Below are 21937 nucleotides of genomic sequence, written 5' to 3' on the forward strand. Positions count from 1 at the left end.
GGAGACTTCATCCCAAGTTATAGTGAGAGCTTTCAGGATGAATTCTCTTCTCCTTCAGGGTAATGGAGGCACAATGTAACTTCACTCGACCACACACACCCAGAAGGCTCTGGATTTTCTTCCAATGTGAATGTTTGCAAACACAATCCAACAACTAATGCCTCAGCACTTGGGTTTAGTATTTTCTTCCAGTCAGGTTCTAGTCATTGACTTGGTGGGGGTCAAATAAATTGCTTCATCTATTTGGGCTTAGTCAGAGTCACAGTGACACTTGCCTCCTTGGCAAATAGCTTAGAGAGAAGGGCTGCCAAAGACAAATAGGGGATTATTGAGTTCATCTCAGCAGATGTCTAAAACCCAGCTCACTGAGCCCTCCTTGCCTTTAACACTTGCAGCCATGACACTCCACTCTCACTTTGCATTGTAAGTCCTCATAGGGCAGAGAACTGGGTGTCATCTGACTTGCTCAGATCCATCATGCCAAAGGGCAGGTAGGATGGTTTGCCTGATAAGATTAGGCAGGGGTCTTGACCCATGGGACATCTCAAGTTTTCAGGCTTCTCTAGGTGTCATGTATGATAAGCAGGATTGCAGATCAGAGGAATGTGGTTTCTTCTGGTTCTGATTCTATACAATAAGTAAATTATCTTCTATGCGAATCAGCTATTAGAGAAGAAAACACATAGTGAATGTTACTGTGTTTATTTGTATTTCCCCAGTGCCTTCGAAGTCCTGCTTGAAGGCACTGAGCAAATACAGACATAAGGTTGCTTATAACCTGAAAGTAAGGGGAGAAAGGTCAGAGCTGTAGTTACAGTCAGGAAGTACATTTTCAGTACCCACTCCAGACACACAGTATGCTGTTGGCCTGAACTCCCTAGTATTGCTTTGACACCCTCAGACATCACATTCCTGAGGTGTTCTCAGCAAATTCCACCACCCCAGTGCTGGCTGGGGAGAACCACTGGCAAAAGGAGATCAGTTTGCACCATGGGATTTCATTATGTGTGTGTAATGTCTGTAAAGCCATCTAAGGCCACAGAGGACTGCAGGCAGTGATAACAGTGAGTGGTGTCATCTCTCTTGCATGAGCTGCTGGTCTAATCCAGCAGAACAGTGAGTCAGCCCTCAAAGTGTCCATAGTATTGGAGCACTGAGCATGCACTAAGCTCAGGGCAAGAAGGGTAAAAGGGAAGGAAACCTTACCTTGCCTAGAGAGCAGCATCCCAAAGGGTATCAACCTGGTGTAGTGGAAGGTGGCAGGGGATTGGAACTGTATGAGCTTTAAGGTCCCTCTAACCCAAACCAGTCTGGGATTCTGAGTCAATTGCTGGGCGCTATGATATTGAGGGAATAACTATGAGCTCTGGACAAGGAGCATGGGATCTCCTGGAGGGGCTGTTCTCAAGCAGGTTTAGGGGGAAAACCATTGATACAACAAAGGTGCTCACTCTGCAGCTATGTCTACAGTAAATGGGAAATGAAGCTTGAGCTCTTCCCTTAGGTAAGCACTTGACTGTAAAATCATGACGTGAGAACCTAGTCTAAAAGAGGTTTAACAGTGACCACCTGCATTAGCCACCTGGCCCCGTTCATGCATCACTGTTGATTTATGGATAGCTGGGAAATACAAGGAATATTTCTTCCAGACTCCCTTTCCCATCACTTTTCACTCAGGACCACAGTGTGTAACAACTTATTTCTGACAGCTCTGGGTAAGCTGAAAGGTTCTGGGTATCAGCAAGCATCAGCATCTGTCCTGCGGATATAATGTGACCCAAACCATCAGGGTTGCCCAATGATGGCCATTTCTACCAGCTGAACACAGAGGCATGGTCAGGTGCCCACCTCAGGCTTAGACCCTGTTTCTATAGGTGTCTGTCACATTAGTACAGGATATAAGTGCACTTTGCAATGTCCTCTCCCAGTCATTTACATGTGCTGGCTGCAAGAGTGGCTCTGGCATGAAGAGAAGCATCCACCTTTTCAGGCAAAACAAGGCTTGTAGAGGGACAGCCTCTCACACACCATGACATGTTGGATGTGATAGGTTGGGTCAACAGAAGACCTCTGCAGTGCAGCAGGTACAGGAGGTGGTAGAGCAGAAGGGATCCCATACCATGGAGGATGCATGTGCACAGGAGATCCGGCCTGAACACAAGGGCAGTGAAAGGCAGGAGCCTTCTGCATCACTCACTGCACAATGAGGGCAAGATTTGACAGGCCTGATTTAGGATGAATTATGTAAAACATGTCCAAATAACCTAAAGGGGTGATAAACCACTCCTGATGCTTTGTTGGAGATTTTGGGTGGTTATTTCCCCCTTTGCAGCAGATACTATAAAAGCAAACACCAAATGTTCTGGAGTCAATGGCTTGTCATGGAAATAGCAGTGTTCATCACTCCCTAAGAGTGTGTGTGAATCAGGGATGTCAAAGGCGTCACACCTAATACACACAGAACTGGAGGGGAGGGGGATGTATCCCAGAGCACCAGGTCGAACAGCACCATGAGAAACTGGTTCCTCCTTAAACATCCAAAGCACAAGTGTTGGTTGGATCAGGAAGGCAAAGGGGACCAGCGCTGGTGCTCTCTGGGCATTATATTCACTGTTTTCAGACCACACGAGGTCATCTTTATTGTGAGGGTGGTGAAGCACTGGCACCAGAGAAGCTGTGGCTGCCCCATCCCCATCAAGGCCAGGTTGGACACAGGGGCTTGGAGCAGCTGCTCCAGTGGAAGGGGTCCCGGTTGGAGCTGGAGGAGCTTTAAGGTCCCTTCCAACACAAACCATGCTGGGATCCTATGATTCTACCTTAATACTTCTGTACCTCAGGCACAGCCGCCTTCCCTTGGAGAAGGAAATGGTCTCCTTGGAGGAGAGTCAGATCTCCCCATTGAACAAAACGCACTTTGAGATATCTGTGTAAGAACTGAGGGTCTGTTAAGGCAATGGGAAGAGACAGATTTTTCTCTTACTCCTGTGCATTAGGAGTAACTTCATGTAAGTGTCACTGAGGTAAGCAAGAGCAGAAACAGATGTGGAGCACAGCTACAAACAGGATGTGAAAATAAGCTCATTACTCCATCTGCCCACCGTAAACAGTGTGAAATTATCAGCAAGCGAGGAATAAAAATGCAGACAAATAGCCTTTTAAAGAGAGCAGAGGGAGCTGGAAGGTCTGCTATTAGAAAAGCAGAGGCATTGAAAGCTCTTAACTACTCACAACCCAATGTGTACCCCGAGCCCCTGGTCAGTCAAGGGGTAAAGGTGGAGGAAAATCCCTCAGCAAGGGATAAGGTGCTATATGTCTGAAGGCAAAACCATAAAGAACACTCTGCCTTTAGGAGAGAAGACCTGATTTTGCTTCTGTCCCTGCCTGTTAGGAAGCACCATCTATTTCATAAGTTACAGAGATTTATTATCTTTTTCCCCCTAAGAGGCACTCTCTTAATGTTGCATAAAATTACTCTCCCAGGGGTAGTGTGCAGAGGAAAACGTGGTGTTATGTTGTCTCAGTTGCAAAGACATCGCCAACAATAAAAGCCCTTGAATGATCTGGGTTTTAAGTGACGTGATTATGGAATGGGTCATTAGTGATGCTCCAAGTTGCTTCAAACACCTCTGGCATTAATTCTGAATAGGGGTGTTTTATGCTTTGGGTTCAGGCTGTAAATATTCGCCCCTGCCCTTTGTTCTATGGGGCAAATCTCAGCTTGAGGATATATTTACTTAGAATTTCACAGGAAATCTCTCAGATGGTCGATGTGCTTGATTTATTTAAAGTGGGATCCCAAAGTGGTTTACAGCTTTTACAGGCTGGCTATGTTTATAACCATCCTGGGGAGTATCTTCCACAATTCATGGAGCAGAGAAGGGAAAGGAGGGTCATCATTTCTATTTCAACCTACTTTTCTAGCAGCTGATGTGACAGTGGCAAAGTCATCTCTTCTAGATTTAAACCAGCCATGTGTTTTCCTTGTCCAGAGGAGATCCTTTGGAGAAAAACAGGGTAAAATAAGTCAAGGACTTGCTTTCTTTTCTCTGTGGCTTCAGATATGTGCATGGAACATTCAGAGGTGTTTGAAAGCAGAGCAGCTCTGGCTCATTTTATGGATCTCAGTGAAATTGCAGAGACCAAATGATATTTCAAGGAAACTGGTTCCTTGTGTTCAGTTCTTCAAGATACGACAGCCCAAGGCAGAGTTTGTTACACGTTGGAAATAATTTTTCTCTCCACATTTGGCAGATCCAAACAAGCCTTGAGTGCTAAATAAACCAGGTCTATGAATAAATCAGGGGTAGAAGAACTCGAATTGGAGGTGATGTGAGATTGAAATAACTGAAAGCTCGATGTTGGCCACAAGGCACTTTGAAAAAGTCTGGAGTTTGATGAAAGGTTTTGCATTTGAGATGCTATTGGGATATTTCAGGAGGAAACCTCCTGGTGGGTTCACCCAAAGTCTGTAATAAACGTAATTGAAATATCTGAACTCCAGCTGCTGCCTCCTATTCTAATCAAGAGCAATAGAAGCAGCTCCTTCTTAGCAAACACCCTGTGACTGCTGAGGGAAGGTGAATGGCCACAATGGGCTCAACACCCTCCAGCTGGGAAGGCAGCAGAGGCAGACACAGAAATTAAGGACAGGAGAGGTAGCAAATGGAAATAGGGAAAGGGGCTTTATGGAAAAATCAATAGAGTCTTGGAGAGAAGGGAGATCTCATGACCCCAGAAATGGAAATCAGGGCCCCTGATTTTCTACTATTGTCCAATTTGGATCTCACGAGGAACAGATTCTGGAAATGCTCAGAAACCAGAAGATGCCCCCAGCTCATCTACCCCATGAAGGGTAAGGTATCCTTACTCTTCTGGTTCCTATCTAAAGGGAGGACAAGTTAAGCTAGAGACAAAGAGTTCCTTTGAGATGTATTTGAGAAGTCCTCCTTCAAGGTCACGACAGCAGTTTCTGGTTTTATAATACAGCAGGACCTGAAATTAACATTTCAGGCACAGGGACTGATTCTCCCCTTCCATAAACCAGGTTTCCTTCTTCATCACACCCCTAAGCCATGGTGCAGTCATGCCCAATCTATATCAGCATGGTCCAGAGCATCACACCAGCTAGGAGTGTGATTTGCCTTGTCCTGGTCCTCATCTCCTCTGGGTGCCACCATGCTCTGCTGAGTACAGCTGAGCCCCTGGCATTGCCATTGCTGGGGTGGAACAATACAACCATGAGCCTTGGAATGAGAACATCCCCTGGAGTCAGTCTGGATGTGGCCAGCCTGCTTTAGAAAGGAAGCACATTTAATAGCATGGAATTGGTCTGCTCCAGGCCATGGGGACACAGCATCATTGAGCCCTGCTGAGCTAATTTATTGGTGTATGAGTAGCAATAACGTCTTCCTCCCATGCTTTCATCTCTCTTCTCAGTATGTGGAAGAGAGCACTTGGTGTTTTTACAATACACTCTGAGGAGAACTTAGAAAAGCTTGAAAAAGCCAAGACAGAACAGTGGGAGTCCTAGGGAGGTGGTGACAGCAAACATGGGCCAACTGCTGGCACACATGTGAGCTGACTCCGTGTCAAATCACCCCACACAGAGCCATCCATAGCTGCAGTGAGGTGTAGGCAGGGTTAAGCCACGTCCAAGGGGGAAAGGCTGGGATCTCCATAGCATTTGGGATGCTGTTAACTTTGGAGGGCAAAATGAGGGAGAGCTGGGGGAGCAATAGGCTTGGAAAGCTTTATCTGCACCAAGAAAGAGCAAGCACAGGAACTGGCCATATTTCTGCCATATATAATCTGGCTTCCAGGCTGACCCTGTCCAGGATCTCTCTCTCTCAAATCAGGAAGAGCCTGGTCTCCAGGAGAGAGGTGACCTCTCCTTCTGGGTCCTCAACAGGATGCCACATTGCTACTGGTGGCCCATCAACATAAGAGAGAGGGTTGGGTTGAGGTGTTGGATCTCAGGTTGTGTCTTGTCCCTTTAACACCCTTCCAACTTCCTTTTACCCACTCCTGTTCCTCTGCCATGATGCTGTGCAGTGCTGCAGACAGTGCTCTCCATCACATGGGCAATCCATGAGTAGGAATAGTAAGACTGAGCATTTAAACCCTCCAGTTGACCTGCTGGGGAGGGATCTGCCCACTTAGAGATCTCAGAAGCAAAGTCATTGCTTGTAGAGCAGCTGATGATTAGAGGGATTTCCATCCCTGCATATGAAGTTCTATAGTCCTCATAGCAGCATTCCAGGATCTGCAGGGTGCCTACAGGGATGCTGAAGAGGGACTCTTCATCAGGGACTGCAGTGACAGGACAAGGAATAAAGAGTTTAAATTTAAACAAGGGAAGTGCAGGTTAGATATAAGAAGAAGCTGTTCCCTGTGAGGGTGCTGAGGCGCTGGCACAGGGTGCCCAGAGAAGCTGTGGCTGCCCCATCCCTGGCAGTGCTCAAGGCCAGGTTGGACACAGGGGCTTGGAGCAGCTGCTCCAGTGGAAGGGGTCCCTGCCCATGGCAGGGGTTGGAGCTGGAGGAGCTTTAAGGTCCTTTCCAACACAAATCATGGTATGATTCTAAGATGGATATCCCAGCCTGGTCCAACTCATGGGAGACACAATTCATGTCCCACCTGGGGTTGCTCCATCACCCTTAAGACACTTGTCTGGTTTTCTTGCAGAAGGCATGGCGAAAGCTGTCAGCTCGAGCAGGGACTGCCTTCAAGCAGGCGAGTCCTGTACCAACGACCCCATCTGCAGTGCCAAATTCAGGACCCTCCGGCAATGCATTGCAGGCAACGGAGCCAACAAGCTGGGCCCTGATGCCAAGAACCAGTGCAGGAGCACCGTGACAGCCCTGCTCTCCAGCCAGCTGTATGGCTGCAAGTGCAAGCGTGGCATGAAAAAGGAGAAGCACTGCTTGAGTGTCTACTGGAGCATCCACCACACGTTGATGGAAGGTCAGTCAAACAGGGTGCTCATTTCTTGATGGTCTTCCTCAAAGGGAATCACTGCTAGGGCTTTCTACAGAGCTCCCCAAAAGTGGCTGCAAAGAAGGCCATCCTTGCAGCATCCCATTCCCTCTCATAACCTACTGATCCCTATGGTACAGATGTTTTGGGGAAGGCAATCCCTCTTTCCTTTGTTTTTATAACCTTCCCTCTTTTTTATGGTGTTCCAAGTATACCTTGATATCTTTTGCTGCAGAAATACATGCTATGTTTTCCATCTACCTATGCTAGCCAAGACCATGAAAGCCACGGATATAGTACACAAAGCATGGGCACTGAGCTAAAAAACAGCATGAACTTAAGAAATATCACTCTCTTGGAGGCTTTCAAATGCACCAATGTCTTTGGGTTAGTGAAGATTTGGGGCTGGTGACATCAGTTGGAATTTAAAGTGTTCCCAGAGCCAGTATTTAGTAAGTTTGGATTTTGATGGTTTTTAAGAGTCATCATAAAAGCACACCTCAGTGGCCATAACTCTTCCCTGTCAGGCTGGTGTTTTATGCACCATGAAAATTCAAATGGGGAATAAAACAGAACCTTCCACCTATGGGCTGCGATACAGATTAATAAAACACTGCTGGCTGAGCACTGAAGGGAAAGGTGCAGGGTGATAACACAGGCCAAAAGGCCAAGCAAAACAAAGAGGATGCTGACTCTAATGCACAGGCTTTGCCAGAATGGAAACTGCTTGATCATGTTCCCAGAACGCTGTCAGGTGCCACAGTTTGGAGGGAGCAGAGCATGGGGCTATGAAGTGACTGGGGAAATAAGAAGCTCCAGCACCATCCAGGATCAAATCTTTCCCATAATTATATGCCAGATATATAATTATGTCAGATAGCTGTTTGTGTTGAAGCAAACTTTTATAAGGGACAGGCCAAGGGGAATGGCTTGAACCTGCCCAAGAGAGGGGAGACTGAGCTGAGCTCTTAGGCAGAAGCTGTTCCCTGGGAGGGTGCTGAGGCGCTGGCACAGGGTGCCCAGAGAAGCTGTGGCTGCCCCATCCCTGGCAGTGCTCAAGGCCAGGTTGGACACAGGGGCTTGGAGCAGCTGCTCCAGTGGAAGGGGTCCCTGCCCATGGCAGGGGTTGGAGCTGGAGGAGCTTTGAGCTCCCTTCCAATATAAACCATGCTGGGATTCTATCATTCTATGAAGTGAAGCCTCCAGAAGAGGTGGCAATCCGGCCTCTCCATGCATCAGAACAGGCTGACCTGCATGTCCTGAACCTTTGGACATGCCTCATCTGCACCTTGGCTGTGCAGGACAGTGGTGTCAGGAGGACTTCCAGGTCCGGGACCACTCCTGGAAGGGCAGCATGAGGACAGCAGGGAGTGCTAGGAGCAGGTCGGGGCCAGGCATGCGTCTGCAGATGCAGAGCAGGAGATGCTGAATGGCCAGAATGGATGCACTTCCTGCCCAGCAGCCTGGGACCTCCATCTAGGGAATCACTGTGAGAAGGCTGGTATCAGACTGCCAAGCCTCTGCCCTACTTGTCCTCTGCTGTCTTGTCCTGATCCCCACATATTTTCAAGCTCAGAGTTCACTTGCAATGCATATTCACGCTCCCAGCCCTTTGATTCCCTTACCTTAATTTCCCCAAGGAAATATACTTCATAACAGACCCAGGTTTCAGAGTCCTTACACAGGTTTAATTGACTGAGAAAGGAAGCCAATCCACATGCTCCGTGTAGAGCTTTGTCTCTCAGTCCTCCATACCCACGAGGCTGTAAAAAGCTTCCTAGAAGCCCTCTTATAAAATCAATTGTGGAAGTGTGCGTTAGGGAATTTGCAAGGCATACTATTTACTCAGCTCCTCTTGAGCGCGCCTGTGTTTAGCCACCTTCCCATTTGGAGACACAATAACACGATGACAACCCGATAACAATTCTCTGATAAGGTGCTATATCATCAGGACATAAAACTGCTACCCTGGAACATACAAATGGGCCCCTTTCCAGTCAGTAACGATGCAAGATATTTCAATGAAGGTGTAAAGCTGCCTTGTAAATGCACCTGTAGTAATTGCACAGGGCTCTGTACCCTGGGAGCTATTTCTTCCTGACCGCAGCTGGTGATCAGCATATGCCCGGAGCATGAGGTTTGATAGTCCTTTTATCCCAGCCAGTACATCTGCTGCTACTGTTCATATCCATCTAAATGTCTAATAAAGGAAAAAGTGATACTGAACTGTTTGCTTCAATAATAGTCTGTGGTATCCATCAGGGTGACGGGGCATTACAGAGCATTGACTGCACGAAAGGGAAGCACCAAGTGAATAAAATTAGGTTCCCAACAACTTAAAAATGAAGTTTCTGTGGGAGCTGTGGGTCATTAGCTCTATGCCAAGTAAGAAAAGGCTGCTGGCAAGGAGAAAGGACGAGGTGTAATAAATAGGAAGGCATGTGTTGCTGCACACACAACCCTGTCCAGGTGAGGACCATTGACCCAGGGAGGGACATATAGGGAATAGCAGCAATGGTGATGGAAACCGCATGTATATAGGGAGCTGGTGGTTTGAATCCTGCCCATGAGCCTGTACTACAGTTTGGTGTCCTCAGTGGCAAGCCCTATAAGGGGGCTCAAGACTTGAGTTACAGAGGGTTACAACTCAGCAGTTCCCTGCAAAGCTTTCCAAAGCTGTGATGTACTTTTAAAAGCCAGTTATATCCTATTCCCTTCTCTAAGGATATGGCCACGCATCAGTTCCTGTGACTCTGAGTATCCATTTACATATGGCCTTTTGGGCACGTCCCCTTGGACCCATCAAGCAAACCTGCACTGCAGATGTTGAACCTTGTACATCCCAGACATCCCTCAGGAGCCTCAGCTGCCTTCTCACCACCTTCTCTTTTCACCGCAGGCATGAACGTACTGGAGAGTTCCCCTTACGAGCCATTCATCAGGGGCTTTGATTATGTCCGGCTGGCATCCATCACTGCAGGTAGGTGGTGGGAGGATGCTCCTACACTTACTGGTTCACACTGGGGGGAGCTGGCTGTGGGATCAAGTGTTACAAACAGGGTAGACCTTTGTGCTCTCTTATGGTCTGTTCGCACAGCATTGCATGGTTCAGGACTAGCAATCACTTTTCCAAGGAAGTGCTTATGATTCCTGGGTTAAACTTTTACATGTCCTAGGAAAAATACTTGTGATTTTCATCATTTGGCTTTTCCATGTCCATACAGTGAATGGCTGGGATTGAGGAACATGGTAGGAAGATCTTTTCCAATGAGCCATAATGGGTGGGCTGATTCTCCATACATAGCAGGTGGATGACCTGTGTCATGCAGACACCCTGCTGGGGTATCATTAGGGATGAGAAGGTGTTTCCACATCAGTCACAGGATCAAACTCTGCAGGCAAAAAGGTCGATAACCTGACCTATGGGTGAATCCCAGCCACAGCATTTAACCCCATACCCTGAGGGCAACCTCAGGACTCAGACCCATGTTCTGCTCTGTGTCATGTAATCCTCTTAATAATGTTAGCAGAGCTGCCCAACACCTTTTAACCCCCTTGAGGACACGAACCCCAGCTCAGCAGTTAAAAGGTCAGTGTGGTAGCTGTTAAGCCATCCATCATCAACATCACAGCTGCCACCACAGTCACTGTTCGACTCTGCTTATGCACCACAGACATGGGGAAGCTTTATCAGCAGTGATTTTTCTCACCCAAAACCCAATATGGGAGCACATAATGTTCTCCTCATGTGCTTATGGCAGATGTACCAAAACACCAGCCCTGCTGCAGCTCATCACAGATGCGCACCGGACTCCACTGTGGCATCCACAGATGGAGTGCACCCAAGCGAGTAAGGAGCAGCAGGTCCTTGCAGCCGATGGATGTCTGCAGTCCCCGCTATGGAGAGGCACTTGTTAGGTGAAAATGTCCAGGAGCAAATTAACCCGTCAGCCCTCAACAATCTGAGCAGAGAGGGGAAAGGGGATGCTCCTTGACCTCACGTCTTCTTATTGACTCCACTTGACTGATTCAAGTGTGGAAAGTGAAGCATGCACAAAGCTGTTTGCAGGGTCATGGCCTTCTTTACCAGAGTTTTTTCCCTTTTGCTGAGAGTCCTGCAGGGCTCTTCAGAGCACGGCAGAATCTACGGATGGGGATTTTTGTGCATGGTTAACACATTGCAGGTTTTTAAAGCAGACCGAAACCCATTGGGCAGTGAAGCGAATGGGCCCAGAGCAGCAAGGATATCTGCCAAAGGACTCAGCGTAGAATCATAGAATAGTTAGGGTTGGAAAGGACCTTAAGATCATCCAGTTGCAACCCCCCTGCCATGGGCAGGGACACCTCACACTAAACCATGGCACCCAAGGCTTCATCCAACCTGGCCTTGAACACTGCCAAGTTTGTTGGTTTATCCTTTCTTTTTCCCTACTTATACTCAACACCTTCAATAATATAATCAATGACCTACTAACCAGTGCCCAGGTCATACAGCCAACACTGCCAAAGAAGCCTCTTTAAACCTCCCAAATACAAAAGTTCCCAAGAGCTTATAGAAACATAAGACATCCTCATGACCACATGTCAAGTCAGAGCAACAGATATATTGAACCCAATTTTACATAAACAATATATATCAATTATTCAAACTGTGCAAATGGAATTCTACCTCTCTGCTCTAATTGTAAAAAGCACACAAATGGAATTCTATCTCTCTGCTCTAATTGTAGCAGTGATTTAAAAAAGCACATCCTGTTATTGCGTGGGAAGAGGAGACAAACGAGTGTGTTCCTTGTGATTCATTAGCTGAATGGGTAATGAAACCCTTCCAAACAACTTTTTGCTGACAGCTCCCCTGTGTAAACTGGTTCTCTCACAATATTCACCTCTGGGTATGTTAAAGGGAAGGACTTTTGTGGTGGGAACACACTAAGCAAAGTTTCACCCATCATAAAGTAACTTCAACACTTGGGGTTTGATTTCCAGCTCACTGGAAGCAGAGGGGACAACAGGATGGGAAAAATAAGTGCTAGGATAAGGAGCATCTGATAATGTCAGTGAAAATGAAGAACAGGAGCCAGTTCTGAAGTGCTCAGAGAGACTGTCAATGTTATAACACTTGTTCAGCACTGACTGGCTGGTTTTAACTCCTGAGCAAAGACAAGGCTTGACTCTGCATTGGAAATGTATCTTTCTGTGCTGGGGACAAAAATCCTTCTGTGCTGGGGACAAAGCCCTTCCAATGTGCTTCAGGTCGTGGGCTTCATTCAGAGGGGGGAAAAATGGCTTCAAATTCCTTTTCTCTCTTATGCTTGGAGGATCTTCATCTTATCGGTCTGATCAGACAGAGCCTAATGTCTCAATTGAGTCCTACCTGTATCATTTCCCCTTCTATAAAACAGAGACCAACTCACTTTTGAAGGACCCCTAAAACAAGTGTTAGACAAATACCTTTCCCTCTTACCTATTCCCCACAATTGTAGAGGAGGTTGTTGGCATATAAACTCATGAGAGATCTATTTGCTTTCTGAAGACAGTGTGTTTCTCATCTGTCACTGTAGTTTTTGTTTCATTTTCCTGATTGTTCCCCTGATGCAAGTTTTCCTCCACCTTCCCTGCATCCTAATGGCATATCACTGCTCTCCCACCCAGGTTAACCTGGGGCTTCCTTTCCCCTCTTGTTCAAGAGGATGGAAATGCAGAGTGATCTTGTTGAAGCCAGTGATCCATCCACAGGGAGAACCCACATGTACTCACATGCAGGCAGCATCAATGTCCCAGGGACATCACATTGGGTGGTAGCTCTGATTCCCATCCCAAAGGGCAGTGTTATGACTAAGGACATGGGCATACTGGGCAGTACTGGTCTGAACTGGGAAAACCAGTGCACTGTTGTGATACTTTGAGACCCAGATAGCTCTCACTTGGCTGGGCATGAACATAGCACAGCTGCTGACAAAGCCAGACTTGGCCGTACAGAGGCCTGAGGAAACTCATTGCACAGCATATGGGTGCAAGTGTGGGGTATAAGGGTTAGAACAGACCATCCATGTATCATTGCCACTAACTCAGTGATTCTGAGCACAGTCTGGGGGAAAAGGGGCCATTAGAAGAGATCCCACCACACTGGTGATTCAAGTCATGGCCAGAAGTAGATGCTCTCTTCCCAGGCCTCAAGTTAGTTAATTCATGTTGGGAAAGTGTTATGAGATAACCAGAGTACTGCAAATCTTCATTCTGTTAAATCATAGACTCACAGGATGGTTTGGGTTGGAAAGGGCCTTAAAGTTCATCCAGTTCCAACCCCCTGTCAAGAGCAGGGACACCTTCCACTAGATCAGGTTCCTCCAAGCCCCTGTGTCCAGCCTGGCCTTGAACACTTTCCAAGGATGGGGCATGTCAATGTAGGAGCTTGGAGGAGCAGTCTCTGGGGTGTAAGGTTTGTTGTGTGGCCATGGAACCTCTTGGGAAAGGTGAGTAGGGAAAGTGGATTCAGTGCTGCCATGGCACAGTGAGCAAATGTGGACCTCACCCTGGTCACTGCCTTCCTGAGCTGATGATGGTCTCACCAAGGTGGCCATAGATGAGAGCAGGATGGGGATGAAGGTATCTGTGCTGCTGGGTGGGGAGATGAGCACAAAACCCCATTCCCATCTCCTGCAGGCTCCGAGAACGAGGTGACCCAGGTGAACCGGTGTCTGGACGCAGCCAAAGCCTGCAATGTGGATGAGATGTGCCAGCGTCTGCGGACCGAGTACGTGTCCTTCTGCATCCGGCGCCTGGCACGGGCCGATACCTGCAACCGGTCCAAGTGCCACAAGGCTCTGCGCAAGTTCTTCGACCGTGTGCCACCGGAGTACACCCATGAGCTGCTCTTCTGCCCCTGTGAAGACACAGCCTGTGCCGAGCGCCGGCGGCAGACCATCGTTCCTGCCTGCTCCTATGAGTCCAAGGAGAAGCCCAACTGCTTGGCACCTCTGGACTCCTGCCGGGAAAACTATGTCTGCAGGTAAGGCTGGCATACACCGGGGTGGCCAACACAAGCCTTGGACAAGCCTTGGGTTCATCCACTGGTGACTGCCCATAGCCAATGCACTCATCTGAAGGATGATGACTGGAGGCACACATCCCATCACAACCCATTGACAGGCTGTTGCCTGAATGGCTCCTTCCCATGACCCATGTCCTTGTCTTGCATTTCTATACATAAAGTGCTAACAGACAGGAGAAGATTTGAGATGTTCAGGTTTTTTAGATCTTTTCAATGGGTTTTTGGCTTTTGTCCTGAAAAAGACATTTTGTTGTGTAGTGTAGTGTAGTATACTGTAGCGTAGTGTAGTATATTGTAGTGTAGTGTAGTATAGTATAGTAGCAGTATAGTACAAGTATATAGTATATGGCACATAGTATATAGTACATATAGTACATATATGTACTACATATATACTATTTCCAGGACTACCATGCTATGCTATGCTATGCTGCTATGCTATACTGCTATGCTATGACATCCCATCCCATTCCATCCAATATTAATACCGTACTATGCTAATATATAGTATATAGTACATATATAGCATAGCATAGTAGACCTGGAAATAGCTCCAGAAAGGTAAAAGCTATGCAGGGATGTGATAAGGGGTGTGTGCAGCCACTTTCATCGATCTGCTTCCCCACTGCCTGTCTCCCCTAGTCCAGAGCATCCTACAGGAGGACCCAAGCTATCCCAACAGTCACAGGCACTTGTAGATACCTTAAAAATCCATTTTTCTTCTTTTTTATTAGAAAACATAATGATGTATAGAAAAACACACCTTCCTGCTGCAAGGCTGGATGTTCTAGTGATTGTGATAGGAGTCTCAGCATCACAGCTGTCACTCCAGATCCACCATGTAGTATGTGGCCAGGGTGGTTTCCTTCTGTTTCCATTTAAACTGCATGCATGCACACATGCACAGACCCATCCCAATGCGCACACCCACAGGAATACCCCTTAAGTGTTTTTCCCTCGGCTGTATCATTTTCACCCCTTTATTTCTCCAAAAGGTTTATCCATACAGCTCTCAGGAGGGAAGCCCATCTGTCAGTAGGAGATGTAAGACTATAACAGAAGCCTTACTGCATTATGGTGGTCCCAGCCCAGCATCCTGTGTGCAGCTGTGGCCAGGACCAGACACCTGAGGAAGAGCACAAGAGCAAGTGTAGGACACATGTCCCACTATTGTCCTTGTCTCTAATTAGAGGTGGGTTTTGGGACTTCCTGAGCCATCCGCTACCAGCACATCATCTTTAAATATCATTTCACAAAGGGAGGTGATAACAGCAGCATCCTCTTGGAAGGGTGGACTGGTGCTAATACTCTCAACCCCAGGAATGTGGATGGAGCAGAACAACTAAGCTATACATCTGAAGCTCATCCTGAAGGATGCAAAGCCTCTGAGCACACCACGTTTCCCCCAGCTACCCAGGGAGTCCAAAAAGGATGGGTACTGCCCTCTCCCTAACAAGACATCAGGCCCAGAGGGAACACAGAGGTTTAAAGGGGTTTCCAGGAGGGTGGGAGCCATTTCCTGCAAGCAGCACAGCTGTTCATTATCTGGTTCCTTGGTCTCTGAATATGTAATATATAACATCCTCTAGAGACACAGCAGGAGCACGGGGTTGACGTGTGACCTGGTCAAAGCTAGCGGTGCAGAAACCACAAGGAAAGCCAGGCACAAATCATGGCACTTGAAAGGAAGAGAGTAAAATACCCCAGGGCTAACCCAGCCTGCACTGCTTAATCCTCCTGCAGCTTCTTCCCAGCTGTAACCCCTTGCATGGCCCAGCTTGGAGGGATGGGGTCTAATACTATGAATGATACAAACCTGCAAGCAGTACCTCCCTCCCCTAAATAATGCAGCAAAAACTGAGGCAGGAAAGGTTTGTCTGGACATGGCTTAGGGGAAAAGGGTTGGTGTGGGGTAAACATGGGAACAAGGAGTTAAAAGGGAGGAAAGTAGGGGGGAAACAAGCTGGAATGCTGACACTGACCAGGAGCACTGGCAAAATGCCTGAAAAGAGAGGTTTTCCAGGGGATCCATGTGCTCAGATTTTATGAGATTCCCCATGAAGAGCAATGTTTGACATACTCAGTTCACAGCTCAAACCCTGCAGGTTGTCATCTAAAGGGTCCTATCTTCAAGTGTTGGCAATGCTGGTTCTTGCTTGGGTTTCCTAAGCAGCTCAAAATCCATGTGAGAAGCCTTCTTGCCTGCCCACAGGATGCTTGTTCAGATGGATCTGAGCCTTCAGCATGTCCTGTGTCCTACCTGAAAGCCCCATGTGAATGGCTTAGGTATCCCCCAATGTCAGTTTAAAGCCATTCCCCTTGGCCTGTCCCTACAAGTCCTTGTCCCAAGCCCCTCTCCAGCTTTCCTGCAGCCCCTTTAGGCACTGGAGCTGCTCTGGGGTCTCCCCTTGAGGAGCCTTCTCTTGTCCAGGCTGCCCCAGCCCAGCTCTCTCAGCCTGGCTCCAGAGCAGAGCTACTCCAGCCCTCGCAGCATCTTTGCAGCCCCACAGCAACCCTGCAGAACATTCACTACAACACCTACTTATGTCTCATCTCAAAGGGATAAAACCTACTTCAGGGTTTGTTGGAGTGAGGAGAGTATAAAAGAACATGGGAGTATAAAATGATGCTCATTCAACCCCGTTTAGTAACACCCACAGCAGCAAAGGACTTTGCAAATGTGTCCCCTTCTATAAACACCACCAGTGTGTCACTGTGTGCCTTTTTGCCCCAAATAGATGTGCTGATATGTCCCTTTTGCTCTCTTGCTGCATCAGGTCACGCTACGCAGAGTTCCAGTTTAATTGCCAGCCATCACTGCAGACTGCGAGCGGCTGCCGGAGGGAGAGCTATGCTGCCTGTCTGCTGGCCTATACAGGGATCATAGGTAGGAGATGTGCCCTACTGCTGGTTCCCTCTCTAGGTGGGAAATACCATAGAATCATGGCATAGTTTGGGTTGGAAGGGACCTTAAAGCTCCTCCAGCTCCAACCCCTGCCACAGGCAGGGACCCCTTCCACTGGAGCAGCTGCTCCAAGCCCCTGTGTTCAACCTGGCCTTGAGCACTGCCAGGGATGGGGCAGCCACAGCTTCTCTGGGCACCCTGTGCCAGCACCTCAGCACCCTCCCAGGGAAGAGCTTCTTCCCGATGTCTTACCTCAATCTCCCAACTTAAAGCCATGAAAATGAGGCAACTTTAAGATAGTTGCAGCAGAGGGAGAAAAACCATGCTGCAAATCACAGCTTCTCTCTCAGGTGGAAACAGATGGGCCATCCCAGGGTGTCTGCTCTGTGAGGGGTTCCCTCATGCCATCACTAGTGATGCCACTGGAAATCACCATCCACTGCCATCTTGCTGTCTTCAGAGGCTGTCAAACTGGGTTTTCAGATACACCAGAGACCCAGCTGGTAGCAGTTAGCACATGCAGAGTCCCAAAAGAAGTGCCAATGACCATTGGACTTGGTCCATCTCGACGAATGGGACAGATTGTCAGCTATTCAGGTCAAGATTTCATTCTGCTTTAATCCTTCTTTTGTTTTCTCTGACCATTCTGGAGATTGATTTTGGCTCTTCTATTGACAACATGGAAACTTTCATGTACATTCACATATGGTTTTGGAATGCTATTAGGGAACCTGAGATCCCAGGAGCTGCCCATTCCTTGGTGCTGCTAGCACTTTTTAATTGACTGCAGGCTCTGTTGGCTGTGGGGTGAACAGAAGGGTTGTGACTGACCCTTTTCTCCTCCCTGGGACACAACAAAGCAGCAAGGAAGGAAATCATTGTCCGTTTATGATGTACCAACCTTGCCATAACAGTTGTCCATCCCTCCCGGCAGGCAGCCCCATCACACCCAACTACATTGACAACTCCACTTCCAGCATAGCTCCCTGGTGTACGTGCAACGCCAGTGGCAACAGGCAGGAAGAGTGTGAGAGCTTCCTGCATCTCTTCACTGACAACATCTGTCTCCGTGAGTATAACCCCTGGAACATTGCTGCTCCTGCAGCATCACCGGCAAGCTGCTCAGGCTGCTTGTGATGAGAGTATGAGTGATAGCATCCAGCCTGGTTTGGGTTGGAAGGGACCTTAAAGCTCATCCAGCTCCAACCCCTGCCACAGGCAGGGACCCCTTCCACTGGAGCAGCTGCTCCAAGCCCCTGTGTTCATCCTGGCCTTGAGCACTGCACCTCAGCACCTTCACAGGAGAACATTTCTTCCTTATATCCAACCTGAACTTCCCCTGTTTCAGTCTGAACCCATTACCCCTTGTCCTATCACTACAGTCCCTAATGAACAGTCCCTCCCCAGCATCCCTGTAGCCCCTTCAGACACTGGAAGCTGCTCTGAGGTCTCCACGCAGCCTTCTCTTCTCCAGGCTGAACAGCACCAACTCTCTCAGCCTGTTTCCATATGGGAGATGCTCCAGCCCCTGAGCATCCTTGTGGCTTCCTCTCGACTTGTTCCAGCATTTCCATATCTTTCTTATGTTGGGAAGGATGAAAATGCCCACGTCCTTGAGTCAATAGGTGTTTAGCTCCCTGTTCTTTCAGTAAAGCAGCTCTTAAGACAGGCATGCATTTGGGTGATGCAGTCAGAGGAGCCTGGGGAAGGGATATATGTGCTTTTCCTTGGAAATATTGCCCTGACAACACTTTTCTCCACCTCTTCCCCACACAAAGAAAATGCCATTCTGGCCTTTGGCAATGGGACCTACCTGAATGCAGCCGTGGCCCCATCCATCCCCCCCACCACACAGATGTACAAGCAGGAGCAAAATGCCAACAGAGCCGTGGCCACCCTCAGAGAGAACATCTTCGACCACCTCCAGCCCACCAAGGTAGGAGAGAGCATGGCCCTAAGACCTGCTTGGCTGTGTCTATACCTACTCCATGCCCTCCAGCCATCCTCAGCTGCCTCTTCCACCTGTATTATATCAGTTAAGTGCAGGCATTCACCTCCTGAAGTACATGATTCACTCTCTTCTTCATACCCTCACATATCCTTCCCCAACATCAAGCACAGGGCAACATGTTCCTCCCCCTGATTCTTCCCTCCTGCCTGTTGATCACCTTCTCTCTTATAGATGCTACAGAGAGATATATTGGGTTTTAATATAAGTACTGGGACATGAATGGGCTTTTCAGGAGTATAGAAGGGAGCCAGGACCACTCCACTGGTTTGGCTCCTCACCTACCTGCAGGTCTTCATACAAGCGTTTCAGCTGCCTGGGACACAGGTTGTTAGATGAGGATCCTGGAGGTCACAATGTAAAGGTTTAGCTGCCTGAGGCTTGCAGATGAAATATTCCGGCCATCAGCAAATTGTTAGTATCAAAATGATATGAAATTTAAATTATTTCAACCCAAATGACAGACGAATTTACTGACGGTGGCAGCAGCAGGCATTAAATATTTCATTTCTAAGTAAAATCACACTGACCTTGGTTTGTCACCCACCAGAGTGATTCTCAGATTGAATTAGTTCACTGTTGAATAATTAACAGTGACCCTGATTTGCTGAACGCTCAGGTAGCAGAAGCTGTCAGGTAATTAGACTCCAAGGGCTGAGCGTGGGCCTTGCACTGGGTTCAGTGGATCCCTTCAGGGAGCATCCACACATGTGGTTTTTGAATCCCCTTCCCTGTTCCTTTTGCTGGGAAGTCACTCAAATCACATCCCACCAGTCTGTTTTCAGAGCAGCAGGTTGGGAGTGTAGAAATGTGGCATCAGCTTCTTTCCTTTGCTGCTTTTCAGGGCATTGGTGGCCATGCGCAGCACAGGCAGACTTTCACTGGGTTATATGTACATCCTATACAAACATTTTTCTTCCCCTTTCCCTTGCCCTTCCTTTTCCTCTCCCCCTTTCCTTGTTTCCCTTTCCTTGTTTCCATTTCTTTCTCTTTCTCTTTCATTTTTTTTCCTCTTTCACATTATTTTCTCTTTCTCTCTCTCTTCCTCTTTCTTCTCTGTTTCTTTTTCTTTCTTTTCTTTCTCTCTTTCTCTTTTTTTCTCTTTCTCTTTTTCTTTTTCTTTTTCTCTTCCTCTTTCTCTTTCTCTTTCTCTTTCTCTTTCTCTTTCTTTTCTCCTCTTTCTCTTTCTCTCTCTTTTTCTCTTTCTCTTTATTCTCTGTCTCTTTTTCTCTTTCTTTTCTTTCTCCTTTTCTCTTCCTCTTTCTCTTTCCCCCTTCCTCCTCCTCTTCCTTCTCCTTCTCTCCCTCTTTCAGGTGGCCGGAGAGGAGAGGCTCCTGCGGGGCTCCACTCGTCTGTCATCAGGGACCTCCAATGCAGCAGCTCCCTCCCTTTGGGCATCCTCTCCCCTGCAGATGTGGCTTCTCCTGGCTCTTGCCAAGCTGAGCCTCTTTGCCATGTGAAGCAGGACGGGCACACGCCAGGCACAGACTCTCTTTGTGTTGGTTTCTTTACAAAACAACCAGAAACTTGTGTGGGGAGAGGGGGTGGGAGGAGGGAGGGGATGGGAAGGAGACGTGAGCGTGTGGGCATCCCTTCCTCCTCCTCATCCGTCTGCCACTTGGTTTGGTTTTATACAATCAGCATCGTTGACAACCAGCTCATGCTTGGTCCTGGCCACCTTTCCACCCCATGGCTTGGGGGTCTCTCCAGCTCTCTGTGGATGGGGTTGGAGCCATGGACAATTAATTCCCTTGGAAGAGGTGAAGGAGAGAGGTAAGCCAAGAAATGAGATCTGCAAAGGAAATGCTTTTGCCTGCCCCAGCTAAAGGGGGGAAAGACTTTTGATGGATGAGCTGTCAGGAGGTTTCCTAAAGCCCTGACTCACACTGGGGGGCTCTTGACAGCACACAAGCAATGTGGAGTTCGGACTGTCTCCAGGGTTGCTCAGGACACAAAGAGCATCCCAGCTGGTTCAGACTGAAACCAGAGCACCAGTGAGAAGGTGGTTGGTTCCGTTGACCAGAGACGATCCTGAAGCACCTTTGGGTTGGACCAAGAAACCACACCAAGAACTGGCTTGAAACCATGGCCAGAGTGCAACCAGCATGCACCTCCAAGCTGTCACCTACCCCTTGGGCCCTCCTTTTTAGAGAAACATGTGTCCTGTATTGGTGGTGTTCAGGAAGAAACACGTGTGTTGCGTTTCGTTCACTGCTGGCTTCCCTCATGCCCCAACCCTTGCATCCCTGCTCACTGGTCCTGTAAAGTGTCTGGGGATGGGGGGTATTTTTCTGTCACATCCAAACAACCAGAGGCCAGTGTTGTCCCACTCCAAGCTAACCTTTCTCCATGAGGGATGAATACATGAGCCCATGGGCAGGACTCAATGTGAGCCCAATGTAACCCATTCTCATGCTGTGCGTCTACCAGTCCTGCAGAGACAGAGGTTCCTAAGTCAGGATTACATTAGTTCTCCTGGGAAGAGATAGGATGGAAAAGGTTTGCCAGATACCACCCTGGGGATGTAAATACCCAGCCAGTTTGAAAAGGCCAAGTCATGAATCATTTCATGGGTAGAGAGTGGATTTCTATGGTTCCCCTCCTTTCATTGATGGCAGATACAATCACTTGTATCCAGGTTATCAGGTGAAGGACATTGCCTCTTGGCAAGTCCGATTTACTAAGCTGAGAGGTCATTTAAGCAAAGGCTGATGAAGTGACCCATTCCACAGGGCTGTAACCAGAGCCCAGCTGGAGGGTGAGGACAAGCATCCCCCTGGTCTCTCAGGGCACAGGGAGGCAGATATGTGATTTTGGGCTACCAGAGCACTGGGGCCTTCTGTCCAGGAGGTGAGCTGAGGACTCCCAGTGCCTTCTTGCAGGGGTTTACCCCTCACTAGATCAAGCCAAGAAGGAAGATGGTGAGGAAGGGTGAGAAGGTTTCCCAGGATAAAAGCTTACCCAGGTTGACCATCGTGGAAGGCACAGGAATAGCTTC

At 48.1% G+C, this 21937-nt stretch overlaps 1 protein-coding gene across 1 annotated transcript; it reads left to right on the plus strand.

Moving 5' to 3' along the window:
* The first annotated feature begins 4845 nt into the window (after positions 1-4845).
* Positions 4846-20399, plus strand: GFRA4 (GDNF family receptor alpha 4). Its single transcript, XM_034064778.1, has 8 exons — positions 4846-4852; positions 6685-6963; positions 9875-9955; positions 13639-13984; positions 16804-16913; positions 17866-18000; positions 18710-18867; positions 20253-20399. The coding sequence occupies exons 1-8, from the start codon at positions 4846-4848 to the stop codon at positions 20397-20399; spliced, it is 1263 nt and encodes a 420-aa protein (XP_033920669.1).
* Positions 20400-21937: the final 1538 nt, after the last annotated feature.

This window comes from Melopsittacus undulatus, chromosome 7 (genome assembly GCF_012275295.1).
Source record: "Melopsittacus undulatus isolate bMelUnd1 chromosome 7, bMelUnd1.mat.Z, whole genome shotgun sequence".
NCBI classification, from domain to species: domain Eukaryota; kingdom Metazoa; phylum Chordata; class Aves; order Psittaciformes; family Psittaculidae; genus Melopsittacus; species Melopsittacus undulatus.